We start from the raw sequence: 18,323 nt of genomic DNA, 5'->3' as shown, positions 1-18,323 counted from the left end.
AAACTCTCTTCCGTACACAGCTTCAATCTTACCTTCCATCAGTCAACAAAGATACAACCTTCCCACTTTTCGACTGAACTGCATTACTTCCCAGTACAGTAAAGAAGCCAGATCCCGGACTAGACCGAGCGAAGCCTCTCAAGATGGACGTGCATCTCTTAACGTACGACCTATCCCGCGGGCTTGCACGGCAAATGTCACAGGGCATGCTCGGATTTCACCTCGATGCGATATATCACACATCCATCCAACTCAACGGACGCGAGTACGTCTACGATGGTGGCATCGTTGACATCACTCCGGGTACATCTCATCTGGGCCAGCCTATGGAGCGTATCTTCCTTGGAAAGACAGAACTACCCATGGAGGTCATTGAAGAGTTCCTAGACTCATTAAGGCCAATTTTTACAGCCGAGGTGGGCTCAACATATGTTTGAATTAACAAAGACTGACGTTTCACCAGGCCTACGATCTCTGGAGACACAACTGCAACAACTTCTCAGACTCATTTTCTCAGTTCCTGCTTGGGAAAGGCATCCCAGAACATATCATCAAGATGCCAGATGCCGTACTCAGCTCTCCAATGGGCAGGATGCTCATGCCTCAACTCAACCAAGTCATAAACTCCAACAGACAAAATGGTTCAATCCTTGGTATCCAGAACAACTCAACTCCTCCAGGATACGGATCCGCACCACAACCCACAAAACCCCAATCAAACATCAGGATTGTGAGTAGCTCACAGGAGCTAGATGCAGCCCTTGAATCTGCGAGAAAGTCTTGCGCTGTGGTTCTCTTCACCTCCGCTACATGCCCACCTTGCAGGGCCATCTCACCCATATTTGATGAGGTGTCCGCAGAGGCAGGTAGCAAAGCGACGTTCATCAAAGTAGACGTGGCCCAATTGACGCCGCTTCCCGGAAAGGACTATCCTCGAGCAACTCCGACATTCATCACCTATTTGCATGGAGAAAAGGAGAATGAGTGGGCAGGCGCTGATCCTGCTGCTCTTCGGGGGAACGTCCAGCTCCTGCTACAGATGGCTTGGCCTCGGCACCCTCATGAGTCCCTCAAACTACCCAGCTTTTCCAACCCGAACGCAAAGCCGGTATTGTTCTCAAAAGTACCGCCACTGGCCAAACTTCTGGGCAAGATGGGTTCGGCAGCAGACGAGTCAGCCGTGCAGGCAACCAAGCAGTTCATTGAGGCCCGCGATAAGCAGGGCGCCGCGGCCGCAGTCCTCCCGAACCTAGGCGAATTCTCGGGATTCTTGCAAAAATCAGTGCAGACGTTACCTGTTGAGATTCTCTTCACCATCGTCGACTTGTTTAGATGTGCGCTCGTCGATGCAAGGTTCAGCGGCTACTTTGCTGAGGAAAAGGGGCACACGACCGTTTTGGCAATCCTTAGACTCGTCAACTCACACAGCGACTGCCCGTACGCTTTGCGTTTGGTTACACTGCAAATGGCGTGCAACTTCTTTTCCACGCCTCTCTTCCCGGAGGAAATACTACGAAACGAGACGTTGAGAGCACCCGTTATCCAATTAATATCTTCCAGTTTCCTAGACGACAGCCACAACAATGTTCGTGTTTCCGCTTCGTCCCTCATGTTCAATTTGGCTCTTTTCAGCAACAAAGTCAGACGTGAGAAGCCTGGAGACGTGTTGCCAGACGGCGACGCGGTAGAGCTGGCTGCATCGGTGTTAGAAGCCATTGGACAAGAGGAGTCTTCGCCAGAGGCACTGCAGGGTATGCTTCTTGCACTGGGTAACTTGGTCTACTGCACACCAAGTGACAGTGAGGTCTCGGATTTGCTGAGGGCGATGGATGCGGAGGACACGATTTTGGCCAAGAAGAAGCAATTTCCAGATGAGAAGATCATCGTAGAGGTGGGCTCAGAGCTTCTGGGCAAGGGGCTTAGACGGCCGTAACTTGGTTTGCGTCGGTAACAGTTATAGAATACACTAGACTGCGTGGCGTTTGGTACAGGTTGGGCGTTGACACCGTCAAAGAGGTGCCGAGTGTACACTAGACTTTTGTTTGCAGGGCGATTTGTTTACACGAATGGAGCACGACTGTCTGTCATCTGATTCTTCCACAACACACCGGCACCGACGCCTTTTTGCGCATCTCTGTGAATAAGCGGCCCTTCCTCCGTCTAGCAAAGACCAAAAAAATCGTCACTTACCCAATTGAATCTGAATCCCTTTTCCCTCATTTCATTTGCCAACAAAAAGCAAATCGACGACACTTTCCAAGAACGTACTTGCAACACCCCTGCGTTCCTACCCCAGGCGAACAACACACCGCATAGCTAGTGTGGCGTCACTGCCCCGGCAACTCGGCCCCACCAGCTTTCCTCCCAATTGGGCAACCGAGTAAACAAGCCCGACCGCCTCGAGTTGGGATGTGGGCTTCGCAACGGCAACGATACCACGCAATTTTTGAAGAATTGAAGCAGACCCTTTGTGGATTGTCTCTCGATCATCGACTGCTACCGCCAGCGGTTTATGAGATGCCGGCTCTCTACTCGTCTGCTTCAACCCCGTCTCTGCGGTCGCACGATGGACCGGTCAGAATGGACGGGGGAGGCAATGTTCGTGTCGTTGTCCGAGTGCGGGCGTTTCTGCCCAGAGGTATGTCGAAGGCTTTCTAGGACGACGTAGAAGAAAAAGAAGAAGGATACTGATGAAAGAAACCAGAAATCGAGCGTGGTGCCGAGTGCCTAGTGGAGATGGACCCCATCACCCAGCAAACGACGCTTCTCGTGCCCAACGACAGCGACCCTGCGAACGCGAAAGCAAAGACGAGAAAGGTTATCGAAGAAAAGAATTTTACATTCGACAATTCTTTCTGGAGTCACGATCTCAGCGACAAGTATTATGCCCACCAGGAAGACGTCTACAACAGTCTGGGCGAGGAATTCCTTGACCACAACTTTGAGGGCTATCACACATGCATCTTCGCCTACGGTCAAACAGGTTCCGGAAAGAGTTATACGATGATGGGAACACCAGACCAGCCGGGCTTGATTCCTCGAACGTGCGAGGATCTCTTCGAGCGAATCGAATCTGCGCAAAACGAGACGCCCAACATTTCCTACAACGTCAGGGTGTCATACTTTGAGGTCTACAATGAGCACGTCCGGGACCTGCTTGTCCCGGTTGTGGCTAACCAGCCGCCGTACTATCTCAAAATCAGGGAGTCGCCAACGGAAGGACCGTACGTCAAGGATCTGACCGAGGTTCCTGTCCGCAATCTCAATGAGATTTTGCGATACATGACGATGGGAGACAGGTCGAGAACCGTGGCCAGCACCAGAATGAACGACACGAGTAGTCGCAGTCACGCGGTATTCACAATCATGCTCAAGCAGATCCACCATGATATGGAAACGGACGAGACGACGGAGAGAAGTTCGCGTATCCGCCTGGTCGATCTGGCTGGCAGCGAACGTGCCAAGGCGACCGAGGCAACAGGCCAGCGGCTTCGCGAAGGCAGCAACATCAACAAGTCGCTGACGACCCTTGGCCGAGTGATAGGAGCGCTCGCCGATGCCAAGGCGGGTTCGAGAAAGCGCAGCAAAGACGTCGTGCCGTACCGAGACTCAATTCTCACGTGGCTGTTGAAGGATTCGCTGGGAGGCAACAGTAAAACGGCAATGATTGCTTGCATCGCGCCGTCGGATTACGAGGAGACTCTGTCGACGCTTCGCTACGCAGATCAAGCCAAGCGCATCCGCACGCGCGCGGTTGTCAACCAAGACCAGATCTCGTCAGCGGAGCGCGATGCCCAAATCGCAGCTATGGCGGACGAGATCCGAGCCCTTCAGCTGTCAGTGTCGGAATCGCGCCGGCGGGAGAAGGATACCAAGGACCAGGAGGAAAAGCTCGAAGAGTACCAGAACCACGTGGCTACGATGCAGCGCATGATGGAGGAGCGCAGTCTCGTCGCCGAGGGCAAAATTCGTAGCCTGCAGACAGAGAACGAGGCCTTGCGGCTGCATCTCAAGCTCGCGCTCGAGAGTCTCAAGAACCCGATCCCGGCCGTCACGATCAAGCCGCCGGAGGCCGAGGAAGTGGAGGACGAGGCTCAGAGGGCCAAGTCGGCGGGTCTCGAGGGCAAGGAGGAGAATGGCGAGGACGCCGAGTCATTGTACGACGACTCGGACGACGCGGCGTACGACTCGGACGTTATGGAGGATAATGCCAGCGACATGCAGGAGTACATGCGCAGTCTGCTGAGCGATCTGGGCATGTTCCGAAGGAAGATTGGAGACGACAAAGAACGCTGGGTCGGCGAGGCGCCATCTGCAGGAAGCAAGATGAACTTCTAAAGTTATATGTGTAGGGGGGTTTGATGAATGAGTTGCGGGCGACAGAGCTCGGCTATTGATTGTTACGAAGCGCCAAGACGACAATGGTAAGCATGGTGTTTGGGGAGTCCTTCTTGTTCTTCGGGGTTTACTTTGTTTAGGAGAGAGAGAGAGAGACAGAATCCATAGTCTGCAGTCAACACATAGTACATGGCACATGAAGACTCTCGTACTGGGTTGAGACCAGTGATGATAACGCAGTGTGGATAAATGGCTGTTTCCTCTGTCGGGACACGTCACGGTTGAAACTCGCAGGAACACGATCCGGCCTGTCAGATCTCATGGAAAGTGGGCGGGTGTTCTTTGCTTGTTCCCATTGATCTCAAACAGGGGATCCGTTCTGGCGGTGCTTCACAAGTCAAGGTGCATGGAGCAAGGCGCGGGAGGGCCGTCGGGGGCCGCTACGCGCCGCTTGCGCCATCTCTAGAAATACACAGTCAACTGTCCCATTGAGAGTACTGCAAATTGGGAATACGCCGATCGTCGAGAGCCGAAGAGGGATGTCGTTGTCGGGGTTAGACAGGGTTTGTGGTTGGCATGGATGAAGCATCCGGAAGAGACGACGGCGAAGCAAGCCAGCGAACTACATTGTCAGGGGGAGGAGTTTCGAGACAGCGGTTTAGTTCTTTCGATGGCGGGCAACGTGCTCCGGAAGCCGTTGGCCGTCGAAACTTTGACGTGCGTCTGTGTCCGTGTTGAGTGTCAAACTTGCCAGCCCTAGGAATCCAATGTCTGACGGGAGTTTTGAGAGTTGGATGGACATCGAGGTAAACGGCTTTCGTTTGGGTGTGCCAATTCAAGAGGCTCTCGCAATCGCAAACTTGATAATGCGCTCTATTAGTTATGAAGATTGGCTTTGCGCCTCCTCTTTCTTCGATTTACATATCTGGACTGTTGAACTGAGTGTTGGATGAAGCTTGATGTTTATTCCCTAAGTATAGTTCGGGTGCAAACGCCGTTTGGGTTTTTAGTTTTCTTCTCCGGCGAGGCTGCCCGAAGCAGCTTGCGATCAGTCGGTTTGCCTTACAATGTTTTGATCGTCACGGAAGATCGTGAGGAGTTAGTTTGCTAGTCAACTCGTGGTCTGTATATGGCGGCGGCTCATCGTCGTGTGGCCCTGTTTGCCGTGCTTTCCGCGGGGATGCATTCGTAGGAGCCAACACGTCTCGGATATTCAACGTCGCAGCTTTTTGCGATATACCGTCCTCGAAAACCATCTTAAGTTTTCTTCCTTTTTGACTTTAAGGGGTTCGTTCCTGTCTGATATGCGAGTGATTTCTAGAGGATTGCCAAAAGGGCGAAGAGCGCGAGAAAAAGGTTGAGTGAACGGGCTGTTAGTTGAGCCAGGCGTCGAACCCGACTCTCGAGCTTTGAAGTGTGCGAGTGGTTAGAGAGCGTGCATTAGTGTGACTATGACGAAGTTTTCCGGGAGTCAATTGATCTTGTAGGCGCATCTCCTTCTCCGCTCCGTTTGATAATGTTGAGCAGCTCAGACGTTGGATGGGATGTTAAGGGTCATAGCTGGACACATGTTGACTGAGGTATCCAGAAGAATGTGCCTTCTTCCACGGTAGACAAATTCAGGCTTGCAGTCACTTTACAATATGCTCTTGACCATTATTGGCAGGCAACTGCTCATCGAGGGAGGCAAGGCATCTGGCCTCGCTCGGATCAGCTCCTCTTCGACAAGTTGGAAACTCGAGGGGAGGTTGCGTAAGTTGCGGTTTCCAACGACATCTGCGCGTACAAGTAAGGCACCTTGCAATCCCATGGCGGCACACGCCTCGTTCCTGGTCCCTGTTCCTGGAAGCTGGAAACCCCCCCTGCCAGGCGGCGACCCTGCTCATTTACACCACCCTCAGGAACCGCCGAACCGAAAAGAACAGCTGTATTTGTATGGTATTACGGAGTAACGTGGGTAATAACCTTCCTTCTCGAACGTGAACCTGAACATCCGGTCTTTGCTCCCCTTGTCCACCCTCGTCGCCGCGACTTATCACTGGCCGCGCCGGCGGCTGGATGTTTCAGGGCGGTAAGATGTTCCCACCAAAGTTCTAAGTACAGTAGGGTGTCAAAAGTTCGTGTACACCCTCCCAGTGCGTCACCTTAAGCCCACTAATTACGTCTCTTTATAACTACGAATATCTTATAAACTTAGGTATAAACAAAACAATTTAAAATCTTAAGAAAGTGTTTAAGTATATGAAATATATAGAGGTATTTTTTATATATTTTACTATATATTATATTAGTACGTAATAATAAAATATAAAAGTAGAGTAGAGAAGAAAAATAAATTTACTAAGAAGCACAGTACTATTCGCACTTAAGAGGCCCTATAATCCACTATAATAAAAACCTCTTAAAACCTATTTTCTAAAAGATTTATTTTACGCTTTGATTATTGAACAAACCATAGTGCAACTTATATATATACTAAAATAATAGTAAAATAGTTATATAGTGATTTTTTTCTTTAGTTTATTATTATAATGAGGCTTTTATTCGCTGTTGAAAAGTGATACTTTTGCGGGATACTGTGCGCTGCACACCAACCTTTGACACCCCACTGTACCTTCTTCGCTTCCTGTGGATCGACTACTGTGATACCGTCCCAGCCGTTGATGAACTCATCGGCTCTGGGTTTGCCAAGTTGCCAATGCCAGTCGGTTCCAGCGTCTCCAGACATCACAGTCAGATCGGGACGGACGGCCGTGACGGCTGCCGCGGAATGTCACCTTGGGTCCGTACCTACCTAGGTACACGGCAGGCTACGGCAGGACCGCAGGAGGATGCCGTTGCCGTTTCGCTTGCGTGCCTCATGTGTGCAGCGGCAGGTTCCTTCCACCACCACCACATGGGCAGCAGGAGCAGAAGCAGGAGCAGGAATCGCGTCCGAGACGTCCTCATTCGCCTGTACCTTGCAGAGTACCTAAGGTACATGTGCATCTGTACGTACCCGTGCAGCCAGGAAATACTGGACATTGTACACTCGGACGGTTCGTGTATCGTCCCGTCTCCTTTTCCCCTTTCCCCCGTCGAGATTCTGACGACTCTTTTGAGAAGTTGAGTCTGGAGCCTGCTCACTTCTCACTTGTTCTCTCGGGGCTCATATGCCATTGCCCACAGGACCAAGGTGCCCTGTCCTGCTGCGCTTCAGACCTCAGATCTAAGCCCCGGAGTGACCATTGACCGGATTTCGAAGCTCCCTGCCCACTCTACCTTATCCAGACAGATCTCCTAGACTCCCGCCCTCTACTTATCCCGCCCATAGCAAAGATGCCCTGCTCTTTGGGACCGCCTGGAGTGTCGTCTTGTGTTGCCGCCCTAGGTTTCTGATGCCCCCTGTGGTGTAGGTACCTCGCAGAATGTATCCGCCCTCCATGCTCTGAAGCACAAGAAAGAGGAGCACCATCGAGGTATCTTGAGTGTCGCCGTGACGAGAGATGGGATGAAATGAGATGGACAGCTTCTTGCTTAATACCCCTACCTCGCCGCGGACTCGTCCTCGGGTCTCTTCCTTCCCTTTCTCTCTACCGCCTCTCCCTCGGTCGTCGTCCTGTTGCATCTTTACGATTCTTTGTCACCAACTCCCTGAATACAACCGTCGAGTCATTCAGAGTTGCAAGGAACCCGATCCCCAGCTGCTGTCATCAGTCGTCACGCCTTGTTCTGTCTAACAGGTAAGACCCCACCCCACACGACGGATCACCCCCTACGACAGATCACCCAATTCGGCCACATTCAGCCAAAACCGCTATTTCATATATATATAAATAATTAGAAAATAAATATTTTAAAAAATACACAAGCTACAGAAAAATATAATTAGTATAGAAAAATATTTTAAAAAATGTATTTTATATTATATTATATAATAATATTAGATTTAAAATATGTTTCTAAATGTTAGTATTTATTAGTAATTTCTATATAAATACTAATATTATACTATGTTATATAACTCTTTTATTTATTAGAAAAAATAAAATTTTAAAGTTGATTATTTTTAATAGATTTAAATTAAACTTATATAAATAGTTTTTTATTAGTAATATAATTATTATTATATAGAAATATTAAGTTATATTATAATAAGTAGTATTTATAGAAACTCGAATTTACTAAGCTTATGTAATTAGTATAACGCTAAAAATAGCATATTTAAGCTTAGAAAAATATTTGAAAAATAATAGTATCTTTAAAATGCTTAACTTTACTTACTTTTTATAAAGTTAGAAATCGTATTTTTATATAATAAAAAACGCTATATTTAACTTAATAATATCTCAATTATTATAATGTATTATGATCTATAAAAAATATTTTAGTAAAAAAACTATATATTAAGTATCTAAAAGTATTTTTTATATACTTTTAATATTATAAAATGAAGTAGGTAGAATTAGTGGTTTTTGACTGAATTGTACCGAATTGGGTGATCTGTCGTAGGGGGTGATCCGTCGTGTGGGGTGGAGTCTTATCTTCTGGTCCACTTGTGTCCCTCTGTCGGGTCCCTGGCACTAGGTAATTGACACTTGAGAGGAACACCACCGGGCGCCAAAGCAAGCTGCAAGACAAGGGCATCTGTTCCTGACAATCAAATCTCCCCTCCCCGCGCCATCTCGCTATCTGATCTGCCAATACGGATACTCCTTACAGACTACGGATACGTACGAACAGGCTGTATCTGTACTCCCCCAGACAAGTCCAAGAAACCCACCAAACCGGTCCTTTCATTGGCGATTTCCAAACAAGCCCAAGCCTCCTGTCTCTCTCCACGTCTTCTCCTACCGGGCCAACAACCACGTTACCACACACACAAGCCAAGTCAGCAACCAGCACACAGCAACTATACAGTAAAGGACGCCGGCCCTCAGGCACTTAAGCGTGCCCCGTCCCCCGACCCGTCAACGGCCTGCCCACTTCTGCCCCTCGTTGCTACATTAGGCACCGCCGCACTCCACTCAGCCAACCAACGACCAGCGACCCAAAAAGCAAGGGCATCTCAGTCTGGCAGCGTGTAACTTGTCACTGTGTCCCGTCCGTCGTCCCTCTTAAGGTACCTCTCTCGGTCACGCCTACCCGACCCCCGATCCCCGACCAGGTCCAGCGGGCAAGCGACGCAACATACGACCTCAACTTCACCTTCGACCGGACACTTGCCTTGCGACTCAACACTCGACACCCTTTTCCGTCTTCTTGCTGCTGCGACTTCACCTGCTGTTGCCCTTCCTGTGCATTTTCATCTCGATACCCCCTTTCCACCGCCCTCCCAACCACTTCACACGCCATGGCCGCCAGACCTGCCCTCTTCACCCGTGGCCTGTCGGGGCTTTCCCAGAGCACAACCGACCCCAACTCGCCCAGTGTCAGCTCCCCGGCCGACCAGCGTGACGATGCAAAGCGCAACTTCCTCAAGGCCATGCGCCCTCTGCCCACACAACATTACTGGAATGTCTACTTTGACAAGTGAGTGCTCCTCTCGAAATTACCACAGTGTCTGTCCTCAGGCGCCTGTCCCAGATCTTGCGCAACCCCACCCCCACCACCCCTGAAGCTTTCAAGACTAACGCCCAATACTCATTACTCCAGACAAGCAAAGGACCAGCAAAAGTCGGGCAACGATGAGGAGTACAAGGTGCAGCTGGAACAGCTTGGTTCGCAGATAGAATCCGTCCAGGACTTTTGGAAGTACAACAACAACACACCCGTCGATCAGATCAAGATGCGCGAGTCCATATACCTCTTCAAGCAGGGCTTCAAGCCCATCTGGGAGGACCGCCGCAACATCAACGGCGGCGCCTGGACCTTCCGTGTGCCCAAGAACATTGGTCCCGATGTGTGGACTCGCGTTCAGCTTCTTGCCATTGGCGAGAAGCTGCAGAGCGTACTAGACGACAGTATGTCGCCCTCTCTTCCGTGTCTTCTTGCATCTCCTTCACCACAAGCGCAACTAAGCTAACCCTTGACTACCTCCAGACGACCAGATTTGCGGTGTTGGTCTGTCCGTCCGCTTCAACTCCCACCTCATCTCCATCTGGCACCGCGACGGCTCCAAGCAGAAATCCGTCGATGCTATCCTGGAATGCGTACTCGAAGAGCTCCCCGCCGAGCTGCGCCCCAAGGCCGATAACTACTTCTACAAGCGTCACCAGGACCATGCCGGCTTCAAGGCACCTCCCGAGCTCCAAGTCGTTATCGACTCACAAAAGGCGGCCGCTGACAAGGCCAAGGCTGCGGCCGGAGGTGCGCCGGCTTAGAAGGCCGGCCGCGTCCCTCCGCACTCTGCCCCCTTCTAGGGCCTTGCTGGGGTTTCAGAGGGTCTTTGCTGCGGCTCCGAGGCCCAACAGCGTGGCCTCTGCATGAATCCCCCTCCTGAGCCCTTTCTCTTCTCTGCACAAAAGGCAACCCCCATCCAGTGACGGACACAGCGGTGAGGAGGAACCTCACTTGGCCTTAATCTCACCAAACATACGGGAATGGGAATTTATATGTGTTTTGTTTTGTTGGGCAACTCAGGTTAAGTCCGTACTCAATCTCAGGCCACGGTAATTGGCAACGCACCAACACATAAGGAACAAGGCCGGAATAAGCATATGTCATGGGCGTTTTCTTGTTGTCTCTTTTATTAGCATGGAAATACAAACTCTCGGGGGCGATGAAGATATCACACCCCACGGGTGCCATATGGGCTGCACCGAGATCAGATAGAATCATCATTACCACCGGTACTTACCAAAGTGTTCCAGGGACTGCAGCATATTGCAGTTACTCGTGTGGATTGTGAACCTTGAAGCCGTGGGATTGAAGTTTGAACCATGATAATAGAAGTAGCCCGTAGATGCTATAAGCGCGCCCTAAAACAATGAAAGAAGGAAAATGCAATCGCCGTGCCTCCCAAACGCCAGCACAATGGGGTATAATGCAGGACCAAACCCGCCACATAGACCACGAAGCCTCTCAACGTCCAACCCAGACATTGAGGTAGATCGCACGCGCGCGCGCGCAATCATCGCCAAACCCCGGCCCGCCGCATGACCTCCTCAAACTCGTCCCTCCTCACTCCCTTGCCTACGCCCGCGCCGCCGTTGGCCTCGAGGATCATATCCCGCAGCACCTCGTCCTTGACGTCCTCCCTCAGCACGGCAGCAACCCTCTTGAGGTCCGCAATCGTTATGACATCCCGCGGGCCAGCAGAACCCGACGCCGAAGAGCCTCCGCCGGCCCCGGCCCCCGTGAAAAGCCCAAACGCCTCCTCCACCTCCCTCCTCCTCGCCTCGCCTCCGCCCCGTTCTTCCCTCTGATGATACTTCAACGCACACACGGCGAAGAACGGCTCGTAGGCGACGAAGCCTTCGCCCTCGGGGTCCAGGATCTCGACGAACTCGGCCTGCTCGTCGCGGGAGGAGGGCGGGATGCCGAGGGCGACGAGGCAGGAGCGGACGTCTGATGTGGGGATGACGCCTTCTTTGGAGTAGCCTTTGAGGGGTTCGGCGAACAGGGAAAAGGCTTCGCGGATCTCGCGCTCTTCGTGGGCGGAGATGTTGTGTTCCTTTGCGAGTTTGGAGGCGCGGGGGCGGGGGACGTCCGTTGTTGAGGAGGAGGGTTTTTGGGTTGGCGGTTTGCGTTTTGCGGGCTTTTGGAATTGGCGTGTTAGTTTTGGGTGGGTTGAGGATTGCGAAGAGGGTGGTGGTGGTGGCTTACCATTTTGGAAATTTTGGATGGAGTTGAGATGCTGATTCGGTGTTTTTGAGGAGTTTTGTTGGCTGCGGGAGAGGTGGTGGGATTTGGAAAACGTGGTCGTCGCAAGCACGAGCGAGGCAGGTGCTTGAGAGCTGGAGGTCGATGACGATGGTTGCGCCGGGACGAAAGAGCGCCGGGGACGCGTTAATGGGTTGTGGGGCCGCGCGTGTTCGGATACAGTGCACTGACCATGTGCGCGAAGTTTCGCTCGCACGATAGCCCGCCCCGCCGTTGCAAAAAAATTCAACATAAAAAGCTTCCGCAAACTACGGTTCCTCTCCTTTCTCAACCATCACAACCTCACGACACTCACTCACTGTGAGGAGCGTCGACTACCTCAACCATGAGACCTCCCAAACCAGCTCTGGCGCCCTGCGATTAAACAGAGAGACAGACGATAAGCAGGCCGTTCACCGGATCCTGCGCGCGCACTTCGCTCTCTGCTTCACTTCCCATTGCCGATCACATGGACCATTTTCACCGGAATCCTCGAGACCTAGGCAACGTGGTCGAAGAGAACAGTAGTTTACGGATCTATCAAAACCGCCTCCACACTCTGCCATAGGTCAAAGCTGCCTAGAGGAAGTGTGCCTCATACTCAAAGCTCCACGGCCTCCGCGCCGGACCTGCGCCCAGCAAATCTGGGATCCTGCATTCATACCAATCTCCAAAATGGATCACACCACACGGCTATTCATGCCCTCTTCCTACGCGGCGCTTCCAACTCGGGGAGTTTCCAGCTGCAACATGCCATTGCCACACCCGCAAGGCATCACAACCCGCCAAACATGGCACCCTCTTGGTGGTTTCCTTTCCTCGTCCCCAGCGGGACTAGACGAACAACCACCGTCTTCAAAACATTGAGACGAACTTCCAAAGAAAACCAAAAACATGACATGACACAGCTTCTAAAAAATGCTAGAGCTTGCCGCTTTCTTACCCAGAGCGAGCACGTGTGGACAGTGAAGCAAGATTAAACAAACGGGGGCGCGTCGCAGGACGTACCGCCCCTTCCCCGGCTTACACTCTCGTTTCAATCACTTGTGGTTGTCGCGTTTAGGACCTGTGGGAGACATGCTCGTGACGCGGTGATGTAGTTTTGATGACTTTAATGTTCACTGTCTGAGAAGTAGTGATAGACGCGGCTGCTGTGCTTTTGATTTCGCGGTCGAGAGACTGCTCTCGCATACTGCCTACTTAAACTCTTGCAATAAGTCCTATGGCCTAAACTTGCCGGCCCCCATTCGAGCAATCTCATCATGTTAGATCTTGGAATCAGGAGGTGGACTATTCATCCGTCAGATCTGCTCATGGCATTACTACCGGCCCAAGTGCCACGTCCCATAGCAGGCCGACGCCGTAGGAGAAGAATACCATACGACGAAAGGGGAGGGGGATGGAAAACCTGCCACTTACTCACTTGAAGTTATTCTTCATCTCACGCAACTTGTTCATGACGGAAACGGGCTCGCTCTCCCCCGTCACCCTCTGAATCTCGGGGTCCTATTTCGTGACAAATACCACCATCAGCCTCTGTGTCTCTCCAAGGCGAGAGTGCCCGCGAGGCTCCACGGGGGCAAAGGGCCTGTAGAAACTCACCTCGACGCGCATAAAGACGTTGTGTTTCTGTGTTTTCGAGCAGTCGTTAGCTCATCTTCCCCAACCTTACACTCGTACTTCCACGTTGTTGCGAAAGAGGGGGGGGGGGACACTGGGAACAACATACCTTCTCATCCCCAATCGTAAACTTGCCCTGCGTCTCCTTGTTGTTCTCCGCGAACGCCTGCAGCTTCTGGATCGCCTCGTTCTGCAGCACCGACGCGGCGAACTTGACGTTGGATTTGGTGTATTCGTGGCCGGGCTTTGTTTGTGCTCTGTCAGCAATGATGCCCCCCCCTTGTTCCAAGCTTCATCCTGTTCCTGGATCAAGTTTGATGGGAGGTCCAAGAGACTCACAAACACGACCGTGTCGTCGGGAAGCGCGGCCAGCGTCTTGTTCAGCGCGCTGTGCATCTCCTCCGCGTTACCCTCGAAGAACTTGCCGCAACCTGTCGGAAAATAAGGAAGGATAGTCAGCAAAAGAACCTCTCGCAGCTACGCCCCTGCTTCCCCCAACAGGGAACCTCTCCTTCTCAAAGGCATCTTCTCCCTCGTGATGGTGATGATTATCGAGAGATGAAACCCGCCCCGCATTGTCACCGTCCAAGGGACGAAAAGGAGGCGATGAGTTGATAAAAAAAAAATCGGGCAAACGATGGGAACCCACCGCTGATGAAGAGCGTGTCGCCCGTAAACACAACCTTCTGGTCCCCGTCCTGCATGAACCAGCAGATGCTGTCCTGCGTGTGGCACGGCGTGTGCAGCGCCTTGACGGCGATGCCCTCGCCAATCTTGAACGACTCGCCGTGGCCCGGCGTCCGCGTCACGCCCTCGCAGTCCTTGCCGCCGATGATGGGGAGCTTATCCAGGCCCAGCTCGCCTTGCTGTTTTTCTGTGTGTGAGTCCGGGCGAGACGGGGTAAAAAAAGGGGGGGAGGGGGATCCAAGACGTACCAGCTTCTTGTTTCCGCCTGCGTGGTCCCAGTGGCTGTCAGAGATGTCAGATGCGCGCACAAGGTCTCGAGGGGATTCCCCGCGTCGTTTGTGAATTTTTCTCAAGGACGAGAGTCTCACTGGTGCGTGTTGACGATGGCTGTGAGGTTGATCTCGCCGCTCTTGATAGCCTTTTGCAACACGGGAGTCACTCTAGAGATGGTTGTCAGCTTAAGCTCGATACACGACGCAACCGCAGTCCAAGATGCCCTTCCTCTTTCCCTCAGATTCATGAGTAACGGGGGAGAAACACTTACTCGGACGGGTTGGCCGGGTCAATGATGACGGCATCATTGGTCTTGTCGTCCTTGACCAGGTAGGCGTAGTTGTTACTACTGCCCACCCCTGAAAACAAGTTAAAATCTCATGCCAGTATGATGGAAACATATACTCCATCTGCTGCCTCTCATTCCCATTCTCTCGTGTTCAATAACGAAAAGGGCATCAAGAAGCTTGCGGGAGGTGACGTACACATGGGAATCGACTGGATATGCATAGCGTTGGCGAATGTGAGCTATCCACCTTGTATAAGCTTCCCAATCTCTCACAAATAGCTAATCAACCTAGAATTGAATGGGCAAACACTAGAGAAAAAAACTCACTGCAGCTGTAACGGTGGCGAGTTTTTGTCTCAGTAGTGGTCTCCTTGCGATGAGGGTATTCATGAAAGGCAATTGTGCAGTGTAGTGAGAGCTGTTTCTTCTGCAGTCAGTTGGGGGATCAGAGCTGTGAGCTGTTGCGTTCGGGAGCTCCTCGGCAAGTCACGGTGACGTTATTACAAATCCGCGAGGGGGCAACGACAGACGACCCGCATCCAATTGGCATCGTCATACCCCACGTGATGTCGCATGTGCACTGCAACAACAACTCCATCAGTGATATCTCTGTGCTGAATACCTCACAGGCAAGAGCATTTTCTTTCATAGATGATATGTAGTGATGATGGTATAACGTTTGAATATTCACATATGACACCTGCGGCTGGGGTCGACGATTTACGCGACGCCAATAGGTCGTGGCTTCCAAGTCCCCTCAAACTTGGCCCATCCGGTGCCAGCGCTCTCGGAAGCCTCGTCCTCCTCCATCTCGCCCTGCCCATCTGCTTGTCCCTTGCGCGCAATGTCCTCTGATAACCGCTGAGCCGCAAGCATGACGGCGTCGCTCGGCGGCGCCTCAATAATCTTCTCCAGTGTCGCCAGCAACCGACTCTCGTCCAGCCCGTCAATCCATTTCCTCATCTCAGCCCTCCTCCCAGCGTCCTGCTCCTCCAGAAACGCGACCACGACTTCGCGGCGCACAGGGGCGGCAGAGACGGCGGCGACGGCCACGGGACCCGTCCTTTCGGGGGCCTGGCTCACGACCTCATTGGGCCCCAGGTGCTGCCAGTAATACTCCCAGATCCAAACCAGCGCTTTGCGCGCGGCGGACCGCAGCTTCGCGAGAGACGGCAGCGTCTCGTGCGTCGCCTGGTGCCGCAGCTCGACAAAGGTCGCCGGCAAGCCAATGGTCTTTGCCACCGAGTACATGCTCAGCTTGCGTTGCTTATCCTGATGGCCGTCCAAGAGCCCGGTCACGAACCTAGACGAAAAAAGAGAAGTGTAAGCAACACCGAACGATCGGCAGGCGGTGACAGTGGCAGATTGAGCAATCAAGGGGTGCACCGTGTACCCGAGGCGGAAAAGGCAGGGCTCCCGAAGCCCGGAGGCTCAAGCAATGAATGATCTGGGCAAGACACTTGCAAGCCCTCACACCCATACCGGGTTCTTGAACCACCGCCCATTGACTACAGGGTGAGAAACGAGCTCTGGCATCCCGGATTTGCAGCGACGGGCCTCAAAGAGGCCATAGGAAGTTTAGCATGCCTCAAGCAAATCAGGCCAAGCTTCCCCCGATGCCAAAAACGTCCCTCAGACCATAGCTCCCAAGTGTACTGTACCGCTGACGCTTCCCGAACAAGGTGAGACGCCCAATTGCAAAACCACGCCGGCTTGCTGGGAATCTTGAAGGGGGGAAGAGAGGGGGTGTGGGTGTGCTGGTCGGCGCGGTGTGCGTGTAAGTGAAAGCCTGTCTTGGTGTATGTGGCTTCCAGCAGTCGCGCAGATCAGGCGATTGTTGATGGCCCTTCAGACGGGACCCGACTCGGGTAGGGGGGAATGAGAGTGAGTGGGCTACGGTACATAGGGTGCTTCGGTGGTGAGAGGGGGGGCGTGGGTATGTTTGTGTCGAAGGATGGGTGAAAATGACAGAAAAGTCAAATAAAGATGTGAGATGTGAAATGCGCCGAAATCCAAATGTAGAGGTGACAAAAGAGAAGAGGCGGCCCAGATCCCTGGAGGATTGAGATTGTTTCAAGCCACTCTCTAGAGACAAGACTCCAAGGGCAGAAAGAAGGAGGAAGAGGAGGAGGCGGGCGTAGGACGGAACGTAAAACACCCCTACTAGACTTTCCTTTCTCTCACTGGCACGCCGCACCTTGAACTTGGAACTAACAAACAGCCTTTCTTGGCCCTTGAGATGATGGAGGACAACAGAAAAGAGACAAGTGATAATATCAGAGACAGAGGAGAGGGAGAAGAGAGGGAACTCTGGAGAAAGATGTAAAACGTACCGGCTGAAGGCAGCAGCGTAGGCAGCGCGAACAGCATAGGTGCCGGCGCCGCCCTTGCTCTCGGCGTCGCTGAGGATGGCGGCCGTCAGCAGGGCCGTGGACTCGACCATGTGCGGGCAGTTGCCGCGCTGCATCCACATGGACACCCTCGCGACGGCATGGTGCTTGTCGCTGCTTGGGGTCGTCTTGTTGGTGCTGGTGCTTGTTGCTGGTGCTGATGAACTTGACGATGGCGTCGGCGCTGGTGCTGGCGCTGGCGCGTGTGCTTGTGCTTGTGCTTGTGCAGCTGTTCCTCGTATCCAAGACCTTGTCAGGGCCTGGGGTGCGGCGGCCGCGGACGCTGCTGTTGCTGCCGTACCGCTAGCTCGGGCGGCGGATGTGGATGTTGTTGGTGCCGCTGATGCAGACGCTGGGGCAGCGGGATAGAACTGCTGGCGAACCTTGAGCAGCTCGCGGCGATCGCGCCACGGCGTCAGGATGTACTGCACCATTTGCTGGGTGTGTGTAATGTGCCGGGTGTGTGGTGTTCAACTGCGAGAGTGTGTGAGTGTGAGTGGGCGTGCGTCTCTCTGCGCTTGTGTCTGGTTGTATGTGTGAGAGTCTGGACGGTTGGCCGCGGGGAGAGACTTGCTGTACCCAATGTGTCCTGGCCTGCTGGTGTGTGATCGAACGTACGATTACTGACGGTGTGCTCAGATCCGCCCTCGTCTAGCTTTCCTTGACCGGGCTGCTGCTGCTGCTGCTGCTGCTGCTGTACAGACGTGCTATGCTTGCCAGTCTGTCTTTTCCAAAGAGCCCAAAGCCAAATTCGACTCGCGTGTTCCGTTCCGTTTGTCTTTTCCCCCCCCCCGGTTTCGCTGTCTGCAGCCTTTGCTCCCGACCCCCGACTGTCTAGAACTCTAGTGGTCCTCAGAAAAGCTGACGACTTGCAGTGTTTCAGGCCCCTATGCGTGTGTGTCCCCCTTGAGAAAGAATGTCGTTCGCTTTGGTTTCGTTTCCTA

General features: G+C 52.6%; 8 protein-coding genes across 8 annotated transcripts; 4 read left to right on the top strand and 4 right to left on the bottom strand.

Annotated features, from left to right (window-relative positions):
• Positions 1 to 143: 143 nt before the first annotated feature.
• CLUP02_08248 (kinesin motor domain-containing protein) lies at positions 144 to 4,338 on the top strand (the record flags this gene model as incomplete). Its single annotated transcript, XM_049287238.1, has 5 exons — positions 144 to 416; positions 464 to 1,929; positions 1,992 to 2,025; positions 2,317 to 2,638; positions 2,705 to 4,338. 5 exons carry the CDS (start codon positions 144 to 146, stop codon positions 4,336 to 4,338), a joined length of 3,729 nt encoding a protein of 1,242 aa, XP_049144381.1.
• Positions 4,339 to 7,036: 2,698 nt separating this feature from the next.
• Positions 7,037 to 7,447, top strand: CLUP02_08247 (uncharacterized protein; the record flags this gene model as incomplete). The annotated part of the gene is made up of 1 exon (XM_049287237.1): positions 7,037 to 7,447. One exon carries the CDS (start codon positions 7,037 to 7,039, stop codon positions 7,445 to 7,447), a length of 411 nt encoding a protein of 136 aa, XP_049144380.1.
• Positions 7,448 to 9,670: 2,223 nt separating this feature from the next.
• Positions 9,671 to 10,640, top strand: CLUP02_08246 (eukaryotic initiation factor 4E; the record flags this gene model as incomplete). Its single annotated transcript, XM_049287236.1, has 3 exons — positions 9,671 to 9,849; positions 9,904 to 10,280; positions 10,360 to 10,640. 3 exons carry the CDS (start codon positions 9,671 to 9,673, stop codon positions 10,638 to 10,640), a joined length of 837 nt encoding a protein of 278 aa, XP_049144379.1.
• Positions 10,641 to 11,389: 749 nt separating this feature from the next.
• On the bottom strand, positions 11,390 to 12,373 carry CLUP02_08245 (calmodulin; the record flags this gene model as incomplete). Its single annotated transcript, XM_049287235.1, has 1 exon — positions 11,390 to 12,373. The coding sequence occupies one exon, from the start codon at positions 12,371 to 12,373 to the stop codon at positions 11,390 to 11,392; it is 984 nt and encodes a 327-aa protein (XP_049144378.1).
• A 216-nt stretch (positions 12,374 to 12,589) lies between these two features.
• On the top strand, positions 12,590 to 13,100 carry CLUP02_08244 (uncharacterized protein; the record flags this gene model as incomplete). Its single annotated transcript, XM_049287234.1, has 2 exons — positions 12,590 to 12,631; positions 12,696 to 13,100. 2 exons carry the CDS (start codon positions 12,590 to 12,592, stop codon positions 13,098 to 13,100), a joined length of 447 nt encoding a protein of 148 aa, XP_049144377.1.
• Positions 13,101 to 13,156: 56 nt separating this feature from the next.
• On the bottom strand, positions 13,157 to 13,311 carry CLUP02_08243 (uncharacterized protein; the record flags this gene model as incomplete). The annotated part of the gene is made up of 2 exons (XM_049287233.1): positions 13,157 to 13,186; positions 13,243 to 13,311. 2 exons carry the CDS (start codon positions 13,309 to 13,311, stop codon positions 13,157 to 13,159), a joined length of 99 nt encoding a protein of 32 aa, XP_049144376.1.
• A 228-nt stretch (positions 13,312 to 13,539) lies between these two features.
• CLUP02_08242 (hydroxyacylglutathione hydrolase) lies at positions 13,540 to 15,210 on the bottom strand (the record flags this gene model as incomplete). Its single annotated transcript, XM_049287232.1, has 9 exons — positions 13,540 to 13,626; positions 13,723 to 13,749; positions 13,850 to 13,984; positions 14,080 to 14,171; positions 14,390 to 14,606; positions 14,676 to 14,709; positions 14,796 to 14,867; positions 14,972 to 15,059; positions 15,186 to 15,210. The coding sequence occupies 9 exons, from the start codon at positions 15,208 to 15,210 to the stop codon at positions 13,540 to 13,542; spliced, it is 777 nt and encodes a 258-aa protein (XP_049144375.1).
• A 499-nt stretch (positions 15,211 to 15,709) lies between these two features.
• CLUP02_08241 (uncharacterized protein) lies at positions 15,710 to 17,813 on the bottom strand (the record flags this gene model as incomplete). The annotated part of the gene is made up of 2 exons (XM_049287231.1): positions 15,710 to 16,292; positions 17,323 to 17,813. The coding sequence occupies 2 exons, from the start codon at positions 17,811 to 17,813 to the stop codon at positions 15,710 to 15,712; spliced, it is 1,074 nt and encodes a 357-aa protein (XP_049144374.1).
• Between the last annotated feature and the right edge of the window lie 510 nt (positions 17,814 to 18,323).

This window comes from Colletotrichum lupini, chromosome 4, assembly GCF_023278565.1.
Source record: "Colletotrichum lupini chromosome 4, complete sequence".
Classification (NCBI taxonomy): domain Eukaryota; kingdom Fungi; phylum Ascomycota; class Sordariomycetes; order Glomerellales; family Glomerellaceae; genus Colletotrichum; species Colletotrichum lupini.
Note: the sequence above shows the minus strand (reverse complement) of the source record. Positions and strands in the feature narration are given on the sequence as shown.